General features: G+C 48.0%; 1 protein-coding gene across 1 annotated transcript; it reads left to right on the top strand.

Moving 5' to 3' along the window:
• Nucleotides 1–348: 348 nt before the first annotated feature.
• On the top strand, nucleotides 349–20,919 carry SCYL1 (SCY1 like pseudokinase 1). The gene is made up of 18 exons (XM_077821810.1): nucleotides 349–518; nucleotides 2,150–2,290; nucleotides 3,594–3,716; nucleotides 4,090–4,310; nucleotides 5,231–5,321; nucleotides 6,630–6,785; nucleotides 7,573–7,731; nucleotides 8,690–8,797; nucleotides 9,407–9,520; nucleotides 12,662–12,817; nucleotides 13,343–13,531; nucleotides 13,764–13,839; nucleotides 13,937–14,119; nucleotides 16,711–16,850; nucleotides 17,425–17,526; nucleotides 19,685–19,987; nucleotides 20,369–20,435; nucleotides 20,518–20,919. The coding sequence occupies exons 1-18, from the start codon at nucleotides 402–404 to the stop codon at nucleotides 20,640–20,642; spliced, it is 2,571 nt and encodes an 856-aa protein (XP_077677936.1). The 5' UTR covers nucleotides 349–401; the 3' UTR covers nucleotides 20,643–20,919.
• The last annotated feature ends 2,426 nt before the right edge of the window (nucleotides 20,920–23,345 follow it).

Raw genomic sequence — 23,345 nt, 5'->3', positions numbered from 1 at the left:
GATCTGGAACAAAAGTGGGAGATTGGTCCTGCTTTGAGCAGGGGGTTGGACTAGATGACCTCCTGCGGTCCCTTCCAACCCTGATATTCTATGATTCTTTGTGCCTGGACAGCTCCACTGGCAAAGCAAAGGCGGCAGCTGGCAGGCGCGGTGGGGTCCGCCAGCTGCCGAGGAGGCCCTTCTGCACCCTACCAGAATCTGCGGCTGCTGGGGGTCGGCCGGGGCAGCCGCCGGGCTTAGCTCTGCGCCAGGCCTCCCCCGGCCCATCATTGCTCCCCTGCTCTGCTCCCAGCCTCCTCCCCCGCCCCCAGCGCCGCGCTCTCTGCTGCCCTCTGGCGGCCTGTCCGCTCCGCGCAGCCCGGAGGAGCCGGATCCCGGTCCCGGAGCGGCCCGGCCGGACGATGTGGTTCTTCTCCCGGGACCCGGTCCGGGATTTCCCTTATGAGTTCGGCGCGGAGGCGGGCGCGGAGCGGGGAGAGCCCGCGGGGCCCTGGCAGCTGCACCGGGGCAGGAGGAAGGTGAATCCCCTCGTTGGGCCCGGCCCGGCCTTTGCTCGCCTGACGTGGCGGGGCCTCCCTAGCCTGGAGCGGCCGCCACCGGGACCGCCAGCTCGGGGCACAGGGGAGGTTTCCAGCCCTCCCCCTCCCCAGCTCGGGGTACGGGGGTGGTGGTTTCCAGGCTCCCCAGCCAGGGGTACGGGGGGGAGGTAGGTTTCCAGGCCTCCCCCTCTCCAGCCCGTGGTACGGGGGGTTCCAAGGTCCCCAACCCAGGATACGGGGGGAGGTTTCCAGCCCCCCCCGCCCCCGAAGTCCGGGGTTCAGGAGTGGGTTTCCAGGCCCTCATCCCTAGGCCGGGGTGTAGAGGGTATCCAGGCTTCTCTTCCCTAGCCTGAGCTAGAGGTGGGGTATGGCTGGGGGAGGGGGGGGTCAAGCCCTCCTCTGGGTGTAAAAGGGGAGTTTCAAAGAGCTTTTGGACGAAGGCAGGGTTTACAGGACCCCCTAGAGCAGAAGAGGTGTTTAATGATCCCCAGAGTTTTGCTTCTCCCCTGGTTTATGGGAGGGTGTGTCCAAGCCCCCACTCAGATACCGTTATCAAGGATAGAGGGGGTTCCGGGGCCGCCACTAAGATGGAAGGACGTTTCAGACGGCCCTCTAGGCTCTTCCTCCCCTGATAACAAGGATTTTCAGGGTCCCTCCAAGCTCTCCCCATTCCTGAGCATCCCCAAAAATAAAGGGCCCAGGGAACCCCAATTGAGGGCTTCTCTAGTTCTTCCTTAGTCTCAAGGGTCTCCCCCCCACCCCCATCTCACTTTCCAAAGCAGCTGGGGGACATCCAAGGATCTAGTACTACTTGAAGTCCCCTAGGGTCAGGGGACAAACAGCAGCATGAAAATGGGAGGGTTTGGCCTGCTTCCAGAGTGTCTACTGTGTTCCACCCAGAGGCAGACACGGTTACCCTCATTATAGGGTCCATATAATAATAATAGTAATAATTATTTAATACCTAGCTCTGATATGGAGCTTTTCATCAGTAGATCACAAAACCCTTTTTCAAAGCAAGTTGGTATCATTATCACCATTTTACATGTGGGGAAACTGAGGCACAGAGCGGGGATGGAACTTGCCAAATGTCATCTAGCAAGCCAGTAGTTGAGCCTGGAATAGAACCCAAGTCTTGTGAGTGCAATGCTCTGTCCACTAAACTACATTGCCTTCCCCAAACAGACTGTCCTTGACTCCCCATCCCCGGCCATCCCCACAAGGGAGGAAAGATGAGCCAGCAATTTGGATGCCATCATGGGACACAGGAGACCTCGGTTCAATTCCACAGACTCCCCATGTGACCTTGGGCAAGTAAGAACATAAGAACAGCCATACTGGCTCAGACCAAAGGTCCAGCTAGCCCAGTATCCTATCATCTGACAGTGGCCAATGCCAGGTGCTTCAGAGGGAATAAACAGAACAGGGCAATCATCAAGTGATCCATCCATCCCCTGTCACCCATTCCCAACTTCTGGCAAGCTTCACATCCTTTTTCTGTGCCTCTGTTTCACCATCTGTACTTTGGGGAAAATAGCTCTGCTCAGATACTATAGGATCATAGACACCCTTAAATAAATAGCACATAACACTTTTTTGTTTTTCTTCAGACCACAGGGGATCTGGTATCTGTTTTCGTCTATGAAATTAAACCTAATTCGGATGAACAGACACAGGTCGCCAAGGCAGCTTTCAAACGCTTAAAAACCCTCCGGCACCCCAATATTCTGTCCTACATCGACGGATTGGAGGTATTGTTTATGATTTTTATTTGTGGCGGTACCTACCGTCCATTATATTTGTGATTTCATATTGTGACTATGTCTGCAGTCTTTGAGGATTATGATTTTTTATTGCGATGATGTCTGAGGCCCTGAACAGTTCAGGGCTGGATTTGTATCACATCTGACACAGAGTAAAGGGTGATCTCTGCCCCAGAATGGCACAGAGTAAAGGGCGCAGAGTAAAGAGTGATTTCTGCCCCAGAGTGTGTTTCCTAGCCTGAAAAACACCAATGCTTAGGATGCTGGATTGATACTGTATGGAATTATGTTATTTATCCACTGCCTTTATGAAACTGCAGCAAATCCTGAATCTGGATAAAGCAGTGTCACCCGACATGTCCAGCTTGCAGTGGGACAGCCCAGTGTATTACACTTTTGTCTTCCTATAGTGGATGCATTTATTTATTATGTGTTTACTTGTATTATGGTAGGCCCCAGCAACTCTGAACAAGATTGGAGATCCTCTTTAGGGCACCGCATGGATCCTGACAGAGATCTGGGCCTTTTGCCATGCCAGGGGCTGCATGCTGGACCCCCTAATGGGGATGGGGCAGTGGTGTCTGTGCAGTGGCTGGCACTAAGCATCCCTTGATCTCATTTGTGGGGGGATCTGTGTGGAGCCTGGCACAATGGGGGTCCCTGATCTTGTTGGGAGGTGGTGTCTGTGCAGTGTCTGGGATGGAGGCAGTCCCCTATTTTGGTTGGGAGATTCTGCACAGTGACTGGCACTAAGGGGTCCTTGATCTCAATTAATGGGGTAAAGGAGAGCATTGTGCAGTGCCTGGCACAACAGGGGCCCCAGTCTCAGTTGGTGGGGTGGGTTGTGCAGTGCCTGACACAATAGGAGCCCCAGTCTCAGTTGGAGGGGGTTGTGCAGTGCCTGGCACAAGAGGGGCCCCAATCTTAGTTAGAAGGGGGTTGTGCAGTGCCTGGTACAACAGAGCCCCAGTCTCAGTTGGATGGGGATTGTGCAGTGCCTGATACAACAGGGGTCTCCAGTCTCAGGTGGGGGTGGGCTGTTCAGTGCCTCTCTGATCTCAGTTGTGGGGGTCTCTGTGGCGTCCTACCCGACAGGACCCCAGTCTCATTTGTGGGGGTGGTCTGTGCAACGCCAGGTCCAACAGGACCTTTTGATCTTGGTTGGGGCTACAATGCTACCGTAATACTAATAATAACGTGCCCAGCACAAAGGGGCTCCGATCTCACTTGGAGCCTCTGGGTGCTTCTGTAACAAAAAGAAACATGGTGTTTTTTTTGCGGGGGGGGATAGACAGAGAAATGTTTACACGTGGTGACAGAGCCTGTGACGTCTCTGAGTACTTACCTGAAGTCGAAAGCAGACTCTGGAGGGTTAAATGAACAGGAGATATCGTGGGGCCTCCATCAGATTGTGGTAAGATACAGTGATCTCAAGCAGATGGGTTGTGCCTGTATAGAAAATCCTAAACCACCAACTCCTTTGCCCACAGGCCCTAGTCTTGGTTGCCCCTCAGTTTTAATTAAACGTGGCAGAATTAGAGTTTTATTGTTTTTAATTTTGACAGATAATATTGATCTTTATTTTTAACCTGTTTTTCAATTTTTATTGATTTTAAATTTTCACAGTTGCTGGAAATTATGGGAGTGGGGTTAGACAATAGTGGTCTCAGGCTAATTATTTAATGGCAGTATCCCACCCCTCAACTAGACCATTCTGTCTCTAAGATTCCCCTCACAGGGCTCCCAGCTGACTGCTCCTCTCACTTGTCCTTCCCTTGCCTTTCCAGAAAGCGCTCAGCTTCCTGGTGAACGACTGCAACCTCATCCACAATAATGTGTGCATGGCTGCTGTTTTTGTGGACCGCGCTGGTGAGTGGAAGCTGGGTGGCCTGGATTACATGTACTCGACCCAGGGTGACAACACCCCGCCTCGGAAAGGGATCCCTGAGCTGGAGAGATACGACCCACCAGAGAAAACAGATAACAGCAAAATCCCTGGGGAGAAATGGTGAGTGGGAGATGGGGCAGGGCCCGTTAATCTCCTCCCACCCTTTTATCTAGTTAGACTGTAAGCTCTTTGTGGGCAGAGACTCACTCTCACTGTGTGACTGTGCAGTGCCGAGCACGATGGGCCCCCTGATCTCAGCTGAGTGAGATCTGCAGCTCAGCCGGCACGACAGAGGCCTCCCAATCTCTGTCGGGGCCTCTCTAGACATGACCATAATACAAATAGATTTGTAGATGTTAAGACCAGAAGGGACCATTATGTCTGATCTCTTGTTTAACACAGGCCAGAGAATTTCTCTCTGTGATTCCTGCACTGAGCCCAATAACTAACAAAGCCCAGGTTCTGGAAGGGAGAGGCTTTGAGCTCTGCTTATTGTTCTGTACATGCATTGCTGGGGTTTTATTGTTATTTCAGGGACCAGTTCCATATTACCCTCCTCATTGTTAACTCACTCTGCGGTCTTTCTCCAGTCACCCTCCATGACCTGGTCTTTCTTTCTCCACAGTGTCCCGCTGTGTGCATGTGCAAGAACCTTCTCCTCTGCAGCCCCTTGCCCTCAGGAATCCTCATCCCTGCGTCTCTCTCTGCTCTCCTCTCAGTGCACCTGGCACCTGCCTCTTCTCTGTGTGTGCAAGACACCTGTCTCCGAACAGAATTGCTGTATCCCCCTCTACTCCCCGTTCTGTGTATCCAGTCCCTGCCATCTCTTGACAGTGTGTGTGCACGTGCATGCAAGAGCCTCTGTCTCATTTCAAGCTCCTCTATTGTTTGTTTTCCTGCATAACCCTTCTGCCTAACCCTAAAGTGTCTTGGGGGTGTAGTTTGTGTGGATCATGCTATGCAAAATACAGCTGGGTTGCACTTTCCTTCCCCATGGGGAAATCACTGGGAAAGTTACATTGGTTCTTCTGCTGTGCCAGGTCTGCGGACATGTGGCGTCTTGGCTGCCTCATCTGGGAGGTTTTCAATGGCACCCTGCCCCGTCCGTCCTCCTTGCGATCCCTTGGCAAGGTAATGTGGTCAATCCCCTTCCCACCCACTCTGTTGATAGGGCCTGGCAAAGTAATTAATCAGCAGATCTGCCTGGCTACAATCCCTCTACTTGTAATATTACACCTCTGGGTGGGTTGTTGGCGACAGGAATCAAACCCAGAATCAGGAGCCTCTGTGACGTGTGCTAAAAGAGCCAGGCTGTAGCAGACTCATCAACCTCTGTCTGTGGCCCAGCCATGGCTAGAGGGGGACAGAGCACCACATGGATCTGGGTTACACCCGGAAGGGCAGGGAAAGTTGATTGCTGGTGGGTTTCGCAATACGCTGTGGGGGGAGAATGTGTTTTTCAGGCCCCATTGACTTCAGTAATAATAGACTCTAGCTCTTATGTAGCAATTTTCATCAGTAGATCATAGAAGCTTTACAGAGGAGGTTAGACTCATTATTCCCATTTTACAGATGGGGAAACTGAGGCACAAAGGGGGCAGGATGTTACCCAGTAGGCCAATGGTAGAGCCAGGAGTAGAACCGAAGTCTCCTTTGTCCCAGTTTGCTAGGCCACATGCCCCAGAGCTAACCATCAGCTTCACCCTGTTAATGTGAGGGTGAGTCAATGCAGTTTTCTATAGAGGTGCATTTTTGGGGAACTGGTAGCATATTGCCCTGTGTCTGTCCATCCTGTGGTTAAATAGTGGCCCTTCTGTTTTGTTTATTGGCCAAACTTATAGGAGCATGACAAGGATTGCAGATCACTCTCTGCTTTAGGCAGCCTCTGTGCAGCTACTATTCCTTAAGCAGTCCTTTACAGAGCTGTGCAATTTCAAATGGGTTGGTAAAGAGTTTTGTGGTTGTGCTGTAGAATAGCAGTAGGGTGCAATAGATAGGGCACAGGACTGGGAACTCTAGGGGGAGTGGGGTCTAGGGGTTAGAGCAGGAGGGGCTGGGAGTCAGGGCTCCTGGGTTCTACTCCCAGTTCTGGGAGGGAAAGGGGTGGAAAGTCTAGTGATTAGTGTGGGGGAGGGGAAGCGGCCAGGATTCCTGGATTCTATCCCCAGCTTTGGGAGGGGTGGGAACATGAGTCAGGATTCCTGGGTTCTCTTCCCAGTTCTGCCATGGAGTTGCTGTGTCACCTTGGGCAGCTCAGCCTGTCTCCCTGTGCCCCAGTTTCCTCATTCCTAAAACAGGGATAATGAGATCCATTGGCGGTTGTCAACTGTTTGGCTATCCAAGCTGAAAAGATCTCAAACTAATTAGTATCCATAGCGAATGCTTAACACACAAGGGACACCTCTTCCTGATTGTAGAATCTGTGTATCCTCTTTCCAGATCCCCAAGTCGCTGGTCCCCCACTACTGCGAACTGGTGGGGGCCAACCCCAAAATCCGTCCCAACCCTGCCAAGTTCCTCCAGAACTGCCGGGGCCTCAATGGCTTCATGAAGAACAGCTTTGTAGAGACCAACCTTTTCCTGGAAGAGATCCAGGTGAGAGCGATGGTGGTAGCCTTGTTGCCCCCATTCTGGAGGGGTGGAAAGTATAGTATTAGAGCTTCTCTGTGTAGGCCAGAGGTGCCCAAGAGAGTGTCCAATCAATTGCTGGGGCTTGAGGACCCCCTGCATTGGTTTATGGACCCACTGAACTTGCCTTGGGCAGTACTGACCTTTGTCTCGGCTCCGTTATATGCTCGCTTGGTGGGGAAAAGTGGCTTCTGGAGCACAATTAATTTTAGGGGGAGGTTGAGAGGGAACTGGCTGGGGTGGGGAATGGAATATGAGGCCCTTCCTCTCCAGAGGGCACCAGCTCTGAGGGGAAGACTGGCTGGATCAGGGAGGTGGGGAATGGGATTTGAGGCCTTTCCTCTCTAGGGAGTACCGGCATCAATCCTGCTGCAGGGCAGGGGGACTGGTTGGCATAGGGGGCAGGGAAAGGGGTAAGGTGTCTTTTCATTCCACAAAGCATTAGCTCTGATGTGGCCCCAAGTTGTGGGAGGGACTGGCTGGTTCAGGGTTAAATAGGATAAAGACCACTTCAGCTTTAAGTCACTGGTTCAACTCCAGCCCATGTTAGCAGATCTGGAAATTCATGCCCCTGTATGGTAGAACAAGAACTTGCTGTATTTCCAACCATTTCCTAGTGAGAGAGGAGACTGCGTCATCCAAACCACCATTGCATTGGTTGTCTTGTTGGCAGCCCCAAAGGGCAGAATGGAGCCACAAGGAGCAGGCTAGTCTGACCCAGTGACCCCATTTCCCTTTCCCCCTGCCCCGGCAGATTAAGGAACCAGCAGCACGGCAGAAGTTCTTCCAGGAGCTGAGCAACAACCTAGACACCTTCCCCGAAGATTTCTGCCGGCACAAGATCCTCCCACAACTGCTGACGGCCTTTGAGTTTGGTAGTGCTGGTGCCGTCATCCTAACCCCACTCTTCAAGGTGAGCTGCTGTTCTGATGGTGGCATTCCCCTGTTTACATCTTGTGACGGGATGGGGCTACCGGCCTGTTTCCTGTCTCTGGGCATTCTGAGGATTGTAGTTCCCAGAGTGAGCAAGGACTGCTGGCAAGCGGACTTTGCTTGTGGGGAGGGGAGAGCAGTTGGTGCTGGAGATCTCCTGCGACTGAGCAGGACCTGTGGAAGGGACAGGGAGGAGACAGGCAAACACAAAGTAACCGTATAGGGCCAGTTCAAAGTGGGAACCGACTGTTGCTCTGTTGGCTAGAGCCCTAGAGGGACCAGTTTGAGCTGTGACTCAGTGAAGTTGGTGTGGTTGGGGGAGAGAGGCATTTTAGGACTAAACTGCCCTATTAAGGGGTCGCGCGCTTCGTAGCTTCTGTAGGCTGCACACATTGCATACACCAGGGGTCCTTGCATCGCTCCATTTCCCCAACAAGTGCCCTGTGAACCACCCTCTCATTCAACTCCCTCCAACGCCCACCTCTCATGGCAGGCTGGATGTGCTACATTCCCTTCACCTATATCAGAGTCCTTGATTCTCCCTCCATGCCAGGGCTCTGTGTGCTCTGTCACTCCCCCCCGCCTCCCCTACTTTACCACAGCTCATGCCAGGAAAAGGGAAACTGAGGCCAGAGAGGTCTGCCATTACTACACATTCCTCATCAACTGACACATGACCTTGCAGGGTGTGTGTGTGGAAAGACGGGGATTCCATTCCCAAGATACATGGACCATGGAGGAGATGATGCCAAGAGCTGACATCAGTACTCCAGGAACATCTACAGATGAATTTCTTGGTGTGGCCCAGCTAGGAGTATCTTATCTCTGGAAGGCTCATGGGCCCACCTCACCACTTTCCGTCTCCGCACTAAAGCTTTGCATGCCCCTCATCTCCTTCAGGATCAAAGCCTCCTCTTTAACTTCCAGTGTTGTTGCAGGTGGGGAAGTTCCTGAACACTGAAGAGTATCAGCAGAAGATCATTCCTGTCATCGTCAAAATGTTCTCCTCCACCGACCGAGCCATGAGGATACGACTGCTGCAGCAGGTCAGTGATCAGCCTCACTTCGCATCTGTGCACTTGGGCGGATCCAGGGCTCAGACAGGTTAGCAGGAGCAGTATTTTTCTGTTCTTGTTAGAACAGGGAGGGGACGGGGAGTCTGAACTTTTGGGTTCTGTTCCTGGCTCTGGGAGGGGAATGGTGCCTGTCTAGTGGTTAGAACCAAGGAGAATGGGAGTTGGGACTCCTTGGTTCTACTCTCAGCTCTGAGAGGGGAGTGGTTTTGTGGCTAGATCAAAGAATTAGCAGACTGGATTTTTGGATTCTGCTTTGGGAGAGAGTATCACTTCACTTAGTTGTTAGGACAAGGGGACTGAGAATTAGAACGCCTGGGTTCTGTGCCGAGCTGTGGGAAGAAGCGTGCTGCAGGGGTGGCTCGGAGCCAGGATTTCTGGATCTTTTCCTGGCTGTGGACAGGTGTGATGTCAAGGGCTTAGAACAGGAGATTGGGAATCAGGACATCTGAGTTCTCCTCTTGGCTCTCCCCAGATGGTGTGGAGCCCTGCTAATTTTGACTGTGCATTGATTTTGCTCAGCACTACACCAAACGTTAAGTCCTGACTGGTGGCACATGCGTGTGTGTGTGTGTGTTGCAGATGGAAAACTTCATCCAATACCTCAACGAACCCACCGTCAACACCCAGATCTTTCCCCATGTTGTGCATGGCTTCCTGGACACCAACCCGGCCATTCGTGAGCAGACCGTGAAGGTAGAACAACAGAGGGTTAATGTGATCTTGGATGTACAAATGTGGGATCTCGAGTAGGAAGGTTCTGTTACCTCAGTATCTGGCACTGGTGCAACCACTGCTGGAATATTGTGTCCAGTTCTGATGTCCACACTTCTAAGAAGGATGTGGATAAAGTAGAGAGGGTTCAGAGAAGAGCCAGGAGAATGATTAAAGGGTTGGAAAACCTGCCTGATAGTGAGAGACTCCAGGAGCTCAATCCATTTAGCTTATCAAAGAGAAGGTTAATGGGTGGCTTGGTCACAGTCTGTAAGTACATACATGGGCAACAAAATCTTTTTTAATGGGCTCTTCGCTCTAGCAGAGAAAGGTCTAACAAGATCTACAAAAAGAAAAGGAGTACTTGTGGCACCTTAGAGACTAACAAATTTATTTGAACATAAGCTTATGCTCAAATAAATTTGTTAGTCTCTAAGGTGCCACAAGTACTCCTTTTCTTTTTGCGGATACAGACTAACACAGCTGCTACTCTGAAACCTAACAAGATCTAGTGGCTAGAAGTTGAAGCTAGAAAAAGCCAGACTGGAAATAAGGTGCACATTTTTAACAGTGAGGATGAATAACCATTGGAACAACTTGCCAAGGGATGTGGTGGATTCTCCATCACTGATAATTTTTAAATCAAGCTGGGATGTTTTTCTAACCGATCTGCTCTGGTTCAAATAGGAATTAACATAGAGAAGTCTGTGACCTGTGTTATACAGGTCACACTAGATGATCACAGTGATCCCTTCTGACTTTATAATCTGGGAATCAATTTCAGGGTTGCTCTGTTCCTCCTTCTTGAAGGATGCTGATGGGGTAGAGTTAAGGGGGAGGATGATGCTACTCTGGACTATTGATCTTGTCTGAACCTGTTGCTAATTCTTACCTCTGCATGGGGAGGAGGTTTTATTTGATACTGGTTTGCATGATCTGGACAGTCTTTCCCATAAAGAACCTCAGACAAGTCTGTCCTGAGTCCTGTCAGTTTCAGAGGGTGCACTTTCTGCTGTGTACACTGGCTGGATAGATAGGCAATATGGTCTGTGGATAGTGCTTTGGACCAAGGATTCAGGAGACCTGGGCCAGGATTTGTCAAAAGTGACTAGTGATTTTGGTTGCCTGATTTGAGATCTCTTTTAGAAAGAGACCTGATTTGCGGAAAGTACTGAGCACCCACCCTCTGAAAACTAGACCCCTTTCCAATGTCTCTATCTGAGTCCTCTTTTCCCCCTCCCTTCCCCCTTGGGCCTGGATTCTGTTCCCAGCTTTGCCACTTACCTTGGCAAGTCACCCACCTGTCTGTTTCCCCCATCTGAAAAATGCAGATAATGATAGTGATCCTCCTTTGTAAACTGCTCTGAGATATATGAATGTTAAGAGCTGGATGTTACCCCTTTTTGACCCAAGTCGTTAGCCAAAATTTGGGGTCCTGCAGGCTGTTTGGTTAGGTGGAGAAATTGATGATCACATCAGGTTTTCTTTGATGCAATCCTGTTTATTTACAAAGAATGTACAAAGTGCCGTTTCTCTGAACACAGCAGGAATCAAACAACAGGACATCTCTTTGTTTGAAGTTTCTTTGCTCCCAGCTGCTTCAGCCAGCACTCTGCTCAAAAGCTCTCGCTTGGCGTCTTCTCAGGGCCCTCTCTCAGTGCTTCTCTGTGTGGTGCTTCCTGGCTGTTTTCTCTTCTCACCCCTCTACTAAAACAATACCCAGGGTAGTCCCTCTGCCCCCTGAATTCAAATGCCTGAGTGGCCTCACATGTGCCAAAACACAGGTTTTGTTTGCAGGCCCCCTAATGTTTCAGCTCTGAGTCCATAAAGAAGCTTGAATAGCTTCTTACAACTACCTTTAATCAAGGTTTTAATGAGGTTTAACCCAACCCTTGCCACTATCCTAAGGGGTTCATTGACAGACAAAGGGCAGTAGAAATGTCTGTCACTGCAGGACATAATGTCAGATCCAAACCCCCAGGGATGTCACTCTGTTGCCTGATTTTTGGGACAGATACTACCATTGTTCTCTGTTTGTACAGTGCCTGAAACAATGGGGTCCAGACTCGTTGTTAAGCTCTCTGGGGGCAGGGAGTGCTTTGTGATTAGAGTTGGCTGGGAAATGGAATTTCCGTTCTGTGGCAAATTATGACATTTCAAAAATGATTTTTGTTCTCATTCCTAAATTTTCCACAGACTTGTTGTTAAGCTCTGAAAAATTTGATTTGGAGCCATCGAAACGTTTTGTTTTGGTAATATCAAATTGTTTCATTTTAATAAGGTAAAAGCATTTAGTTTATGTCCAAACAATATATAAATTATACTATGAATTAAAAATTAATATAATATAAAAGTTAGCGAAATAAAATGAAACTGTGAATCATTTAGCCTCTCATTTTGTATCAATAATGCTGAAATAGTTTGGTTTGTCTAAACACTATAAAATATTAAATGTAAGTCAATACAATATATATAATCTAATATTAACATTATTATAATATAGAAGTAGAAACTAAATAAAATGAAAAGATACGGTTGAAACAGTCTAAACAAATCGCTTTGACTTTCTTCCATTGAGAATTTTATCAAAAACCATGTTCCCTCACATTGTTTCAGTTTCCACCAGACTCTGTTTTTCTGTTTTGTCAAAAAGGTTTCGTCCAGCTATAATTATTTTGTTTGTACAGTGCCTGACACGATGGGGCCCAAATCCTCTAAGTTCTATTGCAATATAAATGTTGCATAATACTAGTGTCCTACAGAGGATAAAAGCCCTACAATAGCTGTACAACAAGGGATGCTTCAGGAGTTACTCCCTGTTATTAGCCACACTATCAACACATCCTGCGAGCTAGGGAGGCACCATGGCCTAATGGATTGGTATTAGACTGGGACTTAGGAGACCTGGGTTAAATTCCTGTCTCTCCCACTTGCCTGCTGGGTGACCTTGGGCAAATCACTTTAACAGCCCGTGCCTCAGTTTCCCCATGTATACAATGGGGATAATGGTACCAACCTCCTTTGTAAGGCATTTTGAGAGCTACTGATGACAAGTGCTATGTAAGAGCTAGATATTATTAGACCTGAACTACCCCATGACCAGCCTCTTTCCTCCCTTCACAGTCGATGCTGCTGCTGGCCCCCAAGCTGAACGAGAACAATCTCAATATGGAGCTGATGAAGCACTTTGCCCGTCTGCAGGCCAAGGATGACCAGGGGCCCATTCGTTGCAACACCACCGTGTGCCTTGGAAAGATCGGTCCTTACCTCAATGCCAGCGTGAGTAGTGAGACCGTTTCCTGCACTCCAGAGGGACCCGATGCCTGGCAGGATGGGGAAAATAGGGACACAGACCCTGGTTTCTTTCCCAGGATGATTTCCCTTTAAAATGCCTATTTCCCACCAAGGCTTCATATGATGCAGAGGAAGATTGTGGTCATCTTTAAGTGAGGAATTGTGGATTATAGATCCCAGCAACGCTCTAGCATTCAGGAGGAGGGGACAGGAGGGTTTTGTGGTTAAAGTACCAGGCCAGAGCCTGGAAGGCCTGGCTTTCATTCCTGGCTCTGCTACAAAGTCAGTGTAACCTCGGGAAAAACACTTCATTGTTCTTTGACTGTAAAACAGGGTAATCTTCCTTTCTACTACTCTGTGTCTGTCTAGTCTATTTACATTGAAAGCTCTTCAGGGCAGGGACTGTTTTTTTATGTGTTTGTGCATATGGCTAGCACAATGGATCTGTGACTGGGGCTCCCGGGTGCTACCATAATACACATAATAAGTTGCCCATTCTCTTATTTCCAGACTAGACAAAGAGTTTTGATCTCTGCCTTCAGCCGTGCCACAAAAGACCCATTTGCTCCCTCCCGGGCAGCAGGCGTCTTGGGATTTGCTGCCACTCACAACTTCTACTCTATGAATGACTGCGCATTCAAAATCCTGCCGGTTCTCTGTGCGCTGACAGTTGACCCTGAAAAGACAGTCAGGGATCAGGTGAGTTGGATCTGCAGTGAAATTTGCAGAGCTGCCAATTCCAAACCTCCAGCTCTGATGCCCAGCACAACGGGGGCCTCAAAGCTTGGACGAGTCCATTCTAGCATCCAGTGTGATGGTGGCACCCAATCTCAGTTGGGTGTCTGTGCAGTCACTGGTGCAACAAGGGCTCCCACTGTCTGGAGAGGGTATCTCTACAGCATATAATAATAAAATAACTTCAATCTCCTAGACTTTCAAGGCCATTCGAAGCTTCGTGACTAAGCTAGAAACCGTCTCTGAAGACCCATCTCAGCTCTCTGAACTGGGTGAGAGATCCTAATACTGTGCTGAAGTTTTCAGGCATTTAAACACCAAACAGAACTAATGGACGTTTTTCCCCTTTTCTTTCTGCTCCCTTTGCAGAGAAGGATGTTCACGCAGCATCAACGAGCCCCGGGATGGGAGCAGCTGCCAGCTGGGCAGGCTGGGCCGTGACAGGGGTCTCATCGCTTACGTCGAAGCTAATCCGAACAAACGCCGGGACCACGGTAGAACAAACAGCTGTGGAAACTCCCACTGGAGGTGCACTGGAGCCACCCAGTATCGGTCAGTCTTTGCACAGTTGTAATTGCAAAGCTTGCATTGGGCTTTATTCACCCTGGGGTGGTGGCATCAAAGAATTGAGCAGCCATGCAGCAAATGGCACTGAAGCCAGCAGCACCATCTCAAGCGATAGAAGGAAATACGTGTTTGCGTGACACGCAGTTAACCTACAGAAGATTAGCCAGAGTGTAATAATAAGGATGGTTGCCCCTCTGGCTCAAGCAGTTGGTCAGTATTTGAGACTTTGCAAGGTAGTTTCCAGAAAAGGGGAAATCAGTGACGCAAGTCAGGTATATTTTTAGTTAGAGCTGAGCGAATATGTGATTTTTTTTTTGACGGGGATGAGGGTGATGGTTGCTGAAATGAAAACAACTTTGTTTCAGCTCAAAAAAACACCTGAAGCAAAATGACAAACACAAAACATTTTTTGTTTGTTTATTTTTTAATTAATCTAGCTACATTTGTAAATGAAACTTTTCTAAACAAAAAGTCGAAAGTGTCAAAACTCTTAGTTTTGACATTTTTTGGGGGGAAAGAAATCCATTTTTTTTAACTGAAACTATTTGCAAGCTAAGGTTGAATATGGCATATAATTTTAGTGCCCCTCAAAATGCAGTTTTAGCTAATTTACCGTTTGCTGAATTTTTGTTTTGCCCAACTTTAATCTTGGTGTAATCTTGTTTATTTATAACAAATGCACACAAAGTCCGTTTCCCTGACCACAGGAGAACCCAACAACAGCAGGCCGTTTTCCTGCTCAGAAATCCTCAAATCTGCCCTGCTAGCGAGCTTTTCACAGATGTTTGAGGCCAGAAAGGGACCTTGCGATCATCTGGTCTGACTTCTGCTGGAATACAGGCCATAGGATTTCCTTGTGTTAACTCCTATTTGAAATAGAGCAGGTCTTTTAGAAAAACATCCCATCTTGATTTAAAAATTGACTGATGGAAAATCCACTACAATCCTTGGTAACTTGTTCTATTACCCTCACTGTCATGGTAGATAAAAATGAATGATTTAAATTAAAATAATCGAAGAAATCAGATTTTTTTAGTTTAAATTAATTAAAAAGTAAACCTACTTAAAATTAAATTTGAAATCTTGATAAACTGTGTTAAGGCCTAAAAATACTAGAGTCAAGCATTTAAATTAAATGAAAAAAAGAATATTAAGCAGTATATACGTGGTGCCAAAGTTTTAAAGAAAATCAAACCACTTAACTGGTGGAAATCACCACCTAAGCACCTGGAGCCAGAGTTTGTTGAAGTACTGAGCCAGCTTTTGACAGCAGTAGCTCTTCTGGAGATGCAGAGAGAATATCTTCTTTTCACTTTATTCAAGAAGTTCAGTTCAATGACTAGTTCATTTGAAGTTAAGAAACTGATTGGGAGTTGAAAAAGCAGGAAAGCTTGTTTTTCCTTTTCCAATCTATGAATAATAAATCAATTAGTTTTAAATACAAAATAGGTTTTTAATAAACTTTCATTTTCCAGCACATTTAACGTAGTTTTATTTAGCTAGTACAAAAATTAAAAAGCTGGTTTTGCTCATTTCTAATTGAATTTCATAGATCACAGTTAATTGCCTGATAAATAAGAAATTTGTTATTCGCCATTTCTAAAATAATAAAAAGTAAGAATTAAGAATCTGAATAAATGTATGTTAAGCTATATAATTGCTTAAATAAATGTGTAGTGCATCCACCTGGTTAGCAAAAAATAGCATCACATTTAATGTAAAGGCAATATTTAGTTGCAAATCAGCATGTTTTAATGATTACAATCAGTGAAAATAACTTTTGGTTAGGCAAATAATTTAAAAGTACAAATGTAAAACAAGTTTAACAATTGATGATTTAAATCCAAGTTTTCTGCTTGCTGATTTAACTCAATTCTCTCTGCACCCTGTTAAAAATGTGTGCTTTATATCTTGTCTGAATTTTTCTAGTTTCCACTTCCAGCCATTGGATCTTGTTAGGTCTTTGTGTGTTACACTGACAAATTTCTGTTCCCCATGTGGGGACTTAGACAGGGATCAGGTTACCTCCAAACCTTCTGTGTTACGCTAAATAGATGGAGCTCCTTGAGTCTATCACTCTGTGCCCAAGCAGCTCTGTCCCTCGCTTCCTCTCTCATCTACTCGGTGCTTCCCTGGGCTTCTTGCCTCCCAACACGCACAGGTTGCAACTGATCTCCTAGTCCCTGCGGTCTTGGCTCTGACCTGCTGTATGCATTGGTTGATCCCTCTAGTCTTTGTAGCTGTCTCTACTACATAAAGTGGCTTAATTGCTCCTTCCGTTGAGTCTGCTTGGTGCACCCATTGGCTGTAACTAGGGCTGTGATTGTTTTTGGATACAAGACTCAGGTGATGGCAGCAATTAGCATCTTTTAACATAAAAATACTAAATGAACAAGGGATTTGGAAAGGATCCCCTGGGGAAATTGGCCAGTATAGCCATAGCAGTCCCTGTGTTGACAAGCCCTAGCTGTAATAGGAGTTATGAGAAAACTTGGGCACAGTTCCTCTGAAGCGCTCAGTGCTGGCCACTGTCAGAAAAAGGACACCTTCTAATACTGTGGGCTTTTGTCTTTAAGGAGCCAGCAACATCCCTTCCCCGGCGATGTTGCCAGCAGCTCCCATTCCATCCAGCCGGTGGGATCTGGAGGGGGATGTGACCGAGGAAGAAGAGAACTCCACAGATAGATGGGACGATGAGGACTGGGGGAGCCTGGAGGTGAGCAGCACACTTCCATCTGCAGTAGAGTTTGTTTGAGGATGACAGGTGGGCTGCCTCAGTGATTGGAGTAAGGACTTGTAACCCCCTCTGCTGAGTTGAGCAGATTTGGGAGCTTCTAGTCTGGTGGGGAAATTAGTAGAGTGGGGGCAATTTTTTAGTGTAACTTATTTATTTACACTGCATGCGCAGTCCTGGGACAGGGGTGGTCACAAACAGCATGCGGGGCAATCCCATTTCACATTTCTCAGCCTAGATGCCAGTGCCCCATGCCCAGTTTCCCAGAAGCAATTCTGCCCCAAGAACCTGCTGTAGTTAAAAAGATTAAGGGCAGGCAGCAAATACCCCTGCGCTGCTTGCAATAGCTCCCCTGAAAAGAATACATACATGCATCACCAAGCTAACAACAGCGTTGCATGTTTTCCAAGACTGGCCACTGCTCATATGCAGATGAGTATGCACCACAGCGCCATCCAGTGACTTCTGCCATATTAGTTGTAGGATCTGTTGCTGCCTGGTTTGAGATTCTGCTTCCTCATGTGCTGTGCTTCATTTTCTGTGCTTTTGCTTGTAGCAAGAGGCTGAGCAATCCAAAGGGCAGGCGAGCCCAGATGACTGGAACACCCCGGAGTGGTCAGAACCAGCCTTGGCGTTGAAGAAGCCTGGGACCAGGATGGTAGGTGGCTTTCCGCACATGCTATCACTCTGATGCCACACCATATGCTGTCTTAAGTGCAGGTATCCCTTTCTGGTGCATTTGGTCTCCATGATCTCTGGGAGGGAGCAAGTAACCCTCAAGCTAATACCAACTGGGAAAGTTGTAGGGGCAATAGTGTGGCCTAGTGGATAGGGCACTAGACAGGGACTTAGGAGTCCTCGGTTCTATTCCTGGATCCCACGGTATTCTTGCCAGCAAGTTAAAGAATATGGGCTGGATGAATGGACTATAAGGTGGCTAGAAAGCTGGCTAGATCGTCTGGCTCAACGGGTAATGATCAGTGGCTCCATGTCTAGTTGGCAGCCGGTATCAAGCGGAGTGCCCCAAGGGTCGGTCCTGGGGCCAGTTTTGTTCAGTATCTTCATTAATGATCTGGAGGATGGTGTGGATTGCACCTTCAGCAAGTTTGCAAATGACACTAAACTGGGAGGAGTGGTAGATAAGCTGGAGGGTAGGGATAGGATACAGAGGGCCCTAGACAAATTCGAGGATTGGGCCAAAAGAAATCTGATGAAGTTCAACAAGGACAAGTGCAGCGTTCTGCACTTAGGACGGAAGAATCCAGTGCACCGCTACAGACTAGGAACCAAATGGGTAGGCAGCAGTTCTGCAGAAAAGAACCTAGGGGTTACAGTGGACGAGAAGCTGGATATGAGTCAACAGTGTGCCCTTATTGCCAAGAAGGCTAACGGCATTTTGGGCTGTATAAGTAGGGGCATTGCCAGCAGATCGAGGGACGTGATCGTTCCCCTCTATTTGACACTGGTGAGGTCTCATCTGGAGTACTGTGTCCAGTTTTGGGCCCCACACTACAAGAAGGATGTGGAAAAATTGAAAAGAGTCCAGCGGAGGGCAACAAAAATGATTAGGGGACTGGAATACATGAGTTATGAGGAGAGGCTGAGGGAACTGGGGTTGTTTAGTCTGCGGAAGAGAAAAATGAGGGGGGATTTGATAGCTGCTTTCAACTACCTGAAAGGGGGTTCCAAAGAGGATGGATTTTGACTGTTCTCAGTGGTAGCAGATGACAGAACAAGGAGTAATGGTCTCAAGTTGCAGTGGGGGAGGTTTAGGTTGGATATTAGGAAATACTTTTTCACTAGGAGGGTGGTGAAGCACTGGAATGCGTTAACCTAGGGAGGTGGTGGAATCTCCTTCCTTTGAGGTTTTCAAGATCAAGCTTGACAAAGCTCTGGCTGGGATGATTTAGTTGGGGGTTGAACTAGATGACCTCCTGAGGTCCCTTCCAACCCTGATATTCTGTGATTCTATCTGCCACAGCTTGCTCAGTGATCTTGGGCAAATATCTGTGCCTCAGTTTCCCCATCTGGCAAATGGGGATAATGAATCCTTTGTTAAATGCTTTGAAGTCTACTGATGAAAAGTGCTGTATAAGAACTAAGGATCATTACATCTAGGAACAAAAAATGTAGATCACTGTAAGGGGGCAAGGGAACTGTATCCTGGACTACAGTGACACCAAAAAGAACTTGAACGTCATGATAAATAACCAAGCGCTCCCAGGGCAATGCTAGAGCTGAAAGGGCGCAAACAATCTTGGACGTATAAGCAGGGGAATATCGAATAGGAGTAAAGGAAGGGTCATCACCTCTGTTTATGGTAGTGGTGACAACATTACTGGATACTGTGTCTGGTTATGGTGTCTACATTTCAAAAAGGATGTTGTCAAATTGGAAAAGCTCAGCAGAGAGCTATAAGAAGGATTTTGTGTCTGGAAAATCCCCCTTATAGGGAGAGACTTGAGAAGCTCAGCCTGTTTAGTTTATTCCAGAGAAAGTTAAAAGGCGATTTGATCGTGGTCTTTAAATTAAGACTGTCAGCCTTTCTTGCCTTAGTCACCGTACGGCCCTCAGATGGGAATAATCATTGTTCAAGTGCCTACTAGTACGAAAGACAGTGTGGCTAGGGTGATGGGCAGGTCTTTTCCCATTCCTGGCCTTTATCTGTTGAGCCTGGGCGCTCAAAGTCACCTTTTCTAAATCTTGCAGATAGGATATGACTAGTCCAGAAGCCCCTTCAGTTCCTGTCTCGTAGCTCATTTGTCCTCTTCCGGTTGCTCTGATCAATCTGCCCCCGTCCCCCTTATCATTAACAGACCAGCAGCTCCTCCAAGAAACAGGAATCAGACTGGACCAGCTCTGGTTGGGAGGTTGGATCTACTTGGAGTCACAAGAAGTGGGGCACTCAGGGACAAAGCTCCGTGGCAGAGGACAGCTGGGAGGAGGATTTTGGTTCTGGGACAGTGCAGAAACTGACCCCCTCACAGCAAGCTCCCTTGACCCAACCAGAAGGAACCAAACTGGCCAGCGAATATGACTGGGACAGCTCATCCAGTGTAGAGAAACCAGATCCTTTCTTCTCCATAATCCCTACTCAGAAGTCAACAACAGAGACCCAGGTAAGTTTCTCCATGTCTCATGATCAAGGATGGGGTGTGTGTGGGGAGGGGGGTGTGTGTGTGTGTGTGTGTGTGTCAATTCCCAGCTCTGCCACTGACTCCCTGGGTGACATTGTATGTTTTGTTTTTTGTTGTGGGGGGGGGGGGGGGAGGAGGGTCTACAAATCCCCAAAAGGCCTGGGAAGGGCTAGTGTTATCACCCCACTCTCTGTTTAACTGAAGCTCCAGGGGAAGGCAGGGTGGGGTACCCACTCAGTTTAGGGATTAGCTACTTCCCTTCTCTTCCTGTGTAGAAAGATAAATGTGTACTGAGTGTCTCCCCCAGTGTAGTGCATTACTGTGAAGAAGTCCCCTGAATTCAAATTCTGTGTCTAACTTCAGAGAAGCATGGATGCCATTGGCGACTGGGGTACAGAGGAAAACTGGGAATCTGTGGACTCTGACCAGGGTGAGTTGCTGAAAAAGCAAAGTTGCACATGATTGTTCCATCCAGCCGTTTGTACTAGCTGGGAATTATTGTGTCTCCGTAGGTCTCAGCAGGGCAGAATTAGCACGCAAGAAGCGAGAGGAGCGGAAGAAGGAGATGGAAGCTAAACGGGCGGACAGGAAGGTGGCAAAGGGACCTATGAAACTGGGTGCCAGGAAGCTGGACTGACAGGCAACAGAGCAGTGGAAGCTTTAGCTTTTGCTTGTACATATGCGCTTAGAATTTTAGTTTATACATACATCAGCAATAAGGACACCCCACCAACCAGGTACACTCGCAAGCAGAGATGCACAAACTTGTGGTTCTACTGTATTTATTCTGTACAGCTTCTCAGTAAAAAGCAGATGGGGGCCTGTGATTGTGTGGCTATTTGCATTCTTCCTGTATGTGCTGCAGTCTTTCTTCTTGTATATAAAGGGTGTAGGAATAAATTAATTTTAAATGATCTGTGTTTAAATCAGAAACAAAGAGTCTATTCTCTTTTAAGGAGACACAGAGACACTTTACAGACGAGTCTCTTAGAGAGAGACACGCACCCATACAGAGTGGCTAGTCTCTTAGAGATGAGACATACACCCCCCCCCCAAGAGAGAGTCTAGTCTCTTAGCCACAACAAGCAAGCAAGAGATGCACACACACAGAGAGCGAGCATGTCTAGGCTGTTAGCCACAGCAAGCCAGAAAGAGGTAGACAGTGTCTAGTATCTTAGCCACAGTAACACACACAGAGCCTAGGCTCTTAGCCACAGCAGGACTGAAAGAGAGACACACAAATGAGAGTGTTGAGTCTCAGAGAGACAGAAAGAGAGACAGAGTCTAGTCTCTTAGAGGGCCCCAGCTGGGAGGAGAGAAAGGCGAAGGCATCGGAGCTGTGCCCGGGACTCCCCAGCAGCAAAAGCCCCTGTGCGCTCAGACCCGCCTGCTGCTCCAGCTCACTCTCCTCCTTTGCTCCAGATGCTGCGCAGCCACTGCTCACTCGCACAGAGGCTACTTCCGGGTTTGTTCCCAGCTCCTGCCTCCCCGTTGGTTACAGCCATGACCAATAGGAGACTCTCACTATGGTTAAAAGGTGCTTGGTCCCACGGCTCATGCGCTGGACAGCTTTTTCAGCTGCAGGTGTTACGGTTGGAAGCACCACTAGGGGGGGCGTCTCCCCAGGGCCTGGCCTTAAACTAGCCCCTGCACAGAGGAGGCAGTTCTGCAACCCACCCTCGCAGAGGGGGAATTTTCCCAACTTGCTTCTGGTCACTATTTTTTCCGCAGCTCCTGTACTGAGAGAGCACGCATCCCCTCACCCGGGTCACTGCCAGCCAGGCACCCACTGATTCCCAGGCTGTTTTCCTGCTCAGGCACCATGGCCCTCTTTGCTGGAACTTGCACTTGGGTAACCTATTTAAAATAAAATCCCATGACGCCTGCTGGCAAACGCAGGGTCACTTACAGCAGCCCTGGGCCTGCAACGGATGCTTGGACCCCACATTTGGCTTCTGCAACTGCAGCAAACCCATAACTAACAACAGGGGGCCATGGGTTTTTCATCTGTTCATAACACAGTTGAGCCAAACCTTGCACTAATACAGCCAAGGCACGAGCAAGTTTTAATGCTGCCTTTGTAATGTAGATGGGCAAAACGTAATCGTCACAGCGTTGAAAGCTAGAAGAGCCCACTAATGTCATCTCATTTGTCTTCCTGTCTGATGTAAAAACTGCCAGCAATGGAAAATCAGTCCACAATTCTTGGACAACTGTTCCAAAGCTTAATCACGCTATTGTCACACCCCCTTAAATGCACCCACAAGCCATGATCCTTATATCAAAGATATATCAAAGTTGCCTCTGTCCCTCTTTCTTACAGCACATCCTCCCTTGCTGTATAGAACAGAGCAGACTGCAAACCTTTGCACAGCATTTAATGGTGCAGTTGTCCAAGTATTTACACATTTGCTTCCTAAATAAATCCGGTCTTTGACCCACCCTGTACTTTTAAATAAATGTCCCCCAAAATTTGAATTCCTGGAAGGATTCTCTCTCCCTCCTTTGCATGGAAATCGATAATCTTTGGTTTCAGCATCTTTGGTTCTTGCAGAACTATGACAGGTTTAAGGAAATACAAGCAGGATTAAACAATGTCGTGATGATTCAGCAAAGCAACCCAATCCCTGAGTAGTTCAAAAAGAACCCTGGATATACAATGGCACAAGACGATCCAGATAGAGCCCTGTGAAACCAGATTTACTCCAATGGATCGATACAGATGATAACTGAGATCAGAGTCTGGCCCAAGCTGGACTCCTTTGTGTTAAACAGCAGTTTAAAAAAAGCAGCATCCGTCCCTGATTCAGATGGCTGCTAGGATTTGGGGATTTCTGGGAGAAGCAACACCCCCACCATGATCTTTGATGCTTTCTGCTCTAGTGGTTCCAGGTACTGCGATAGTACTACCCGTGGCCAGCAGGGTGTGCTCTTCAGGCGGTGCAGCTCCAACTCCCCAGGTAAGTTAGGGGGCACTTTCACCTGCTCCCTTTCACGCTTTTCACCACTTGGGGCATCATCCCACTGGGCTATCCAGAGGCAAAGAACGGAATGCAAGCAAGGAGGCGCTATTCTCCCTTGCGAAAGCGATCTATCGTCACTTTTAACCCTTAGCGGATTGCAGCTTCCTCTCTCTACGGGGTGTCTCAGAGACAGTAAGTGGTGTGTCTGGGTGATGCAGGGAGATAGGTGGAGATATTTTGGTACCAACATTTATGTATTTCAATACAGGATGGACAAATTCCCCGGTTGCAGAGCACAACCTCAGCGAGGGGAATGTTCTACTGACAGCAGTGACAGCAGCAACGTTACAGCGCCTTGCGATGGCATCTCCGGCTAA

This window comes from Eretmochelys imbricata, chromosome 7 (assembly GCF_965152235.1).
Source record: "Eretmochelys imbricata isolate rEreImb1 chromosome 7, rEreImb1.hap1, whole genome shotgun sequence".
NCBI lineage: Eukaryota > Metazoa > Chordata > Testudines > Cheloniidae > Eretmochelys > Eretmochelys imbricata.
Note: the sequence above shows the minus strand (reverse complement) of the source record. Positions and strands in the feature narration are given on the sequence as shown.

Coding starts and splice junctions, on each gene's coding strand:
- SCYL1 (XM_077821810.1), top strand. CDS start 402: ATGTGGTTCTTCTCCCGGGACCCGGTCCGGGATTTCCCTTATGAGTTC. Junction 519..2,149: donor TGCACCGGGGCAGGAGGAAG/GTGAATCCCCTC, acceptor GTTTTTCTTCAG/ACCACAGGGGATCTGGTATC. Junction 5,322..6,629: donor CCTTGCGATCCCTTGGCAAG/GTAATGTGGTCA, acceptor TCCTCTTTCCAG/ATCCCCAAGTCGCTGGTCCC.